Here is a 1,065-nt window from a genome sequence, read left to right on the forward strand (position 1 = left end):
CCGAATGACCCTTGAGCGTCTGCAGCGGCTTCCCCGACCCAGCGTCCCATAGCTTGACCGTCTGGTCGTCCGATGCCGACGCCAGCGACTTGCCGTCCGGCGAGAAGGCTACGGCCGTGACGAATTCCGAATGACCCTTGAGTGTCTGCAAGTGCGGGCTCCAATTTTCTGATACCCCAGTCACACATGAGACCCAATCTGGTATATTATCTGAAAAGTTCTTCTTGATAATGCTGGTATTCGGACTAAATATTAGACCTGCGGAGTAGATTTGTAGCGGTGCCACCTCTAGGACTGGTCGAAAAGTGAGAATAAAGCGTACTGCATCATGTATTAGCGCTTGCAAACTTGACCGTGCTGCTTCCTTGTGATTTCTTGAACCTCTCTCGATCCCAGGTGTAACGCTGAATGAAAATATCGAACTGAGCTTGCCACGAAGTCTTTTTGGCTTCTGAAGTCGCCCCTCTCGCTTGTTCTTACAGGTCAGCTAGTTATGGCTGCTGCGGAACTAAAGTTTCTTACCAAGAATCCCGAATCCAGCATATGAACCATAACTACCGCATCAGAGGCACAGCCTAACAGTGCCAGCGCTTCAAGCCAGTGAAGAAAGTGTATTCGGAGGAACTTTTCAATACTGCAGTAGCCATCACTGTCTACATCGCTTCGTCTGCAATGGTAGACCCAGAACCGGCATGCGTACTGGACATGAGGCTGAATATGCCGATCCACTTCGCTTCTGTTCAGCTCGGATATATCGGCTCCTGGACGTCGTAGATTGCAAATGTCGCGCTGTAAGTGATCTGACATTACTCGAAGACAGTTCACGTACATCTCACGATGGACCAATTTCTCATCGATGTAAAATTGAGGACTCGAGCATCTTTTCTGGTCAAGGAGAAAGTCGCGGAAGGATGGGTGGAGCAATCTAACGGTACCTGACTTGGTCTCTGGTACATGAAGAACAGAATGCAGGTTATATAAGGTCTGATTCAAAGTCTCAACATCTTTTCCAAGTAGCCTGGCAAGATTTGACACGGATAGAGGCTCAGGAGAAATGATGATCGG

General features: G+C 48.7%; 1 protein-coding gene across 1 annotated transcript in view; it reads right to left on the reverse strand.

Annotated features, from left to right (window-relative positions):
- The window catches only part of P152DRAFT_165800 (uncharacterized protein), a 3,170-nt gene extending 2,105 nt beyond the window's left edge, over nucleotides 1-1,065 (reverse strand). Inside the window, exons 1-3 of the mRNA XM_033674042.1 lie at nucleotides 523-1,065; nucleotides 382-475; nucleotides 10-321 (exon numbers count right to left, since the gene is read on the reverse strand). Of these exons, the coding sequence (XP_033531070.1) occupies nucleotides 10-321; nucleotides 382-475; nucleotides 523-831 (715 nt within the window). The 5' untranslated portion in view covers nucleotides 832-1,065. The remainder of the gene's footprint in view (nucleotides 1-9; nucleotides 322-381; nucleotides 476-522) is intronic.

This window comes from Eremomyces bilateralis, assembly GCF_010015585.1.
Source record: "Eremomyces bilateralis CBS 781.70 unplaced genomic scaffold P152scaffold_25, whole genome shotgun sequence".
Taxonomy (NCBI): Eukaryota; Fungi; Ascomycota; class Dothideomycetes; order Eremomycetales; family Eremomycetaceae; genus Eremomyces; species Eremomyces bilateralis.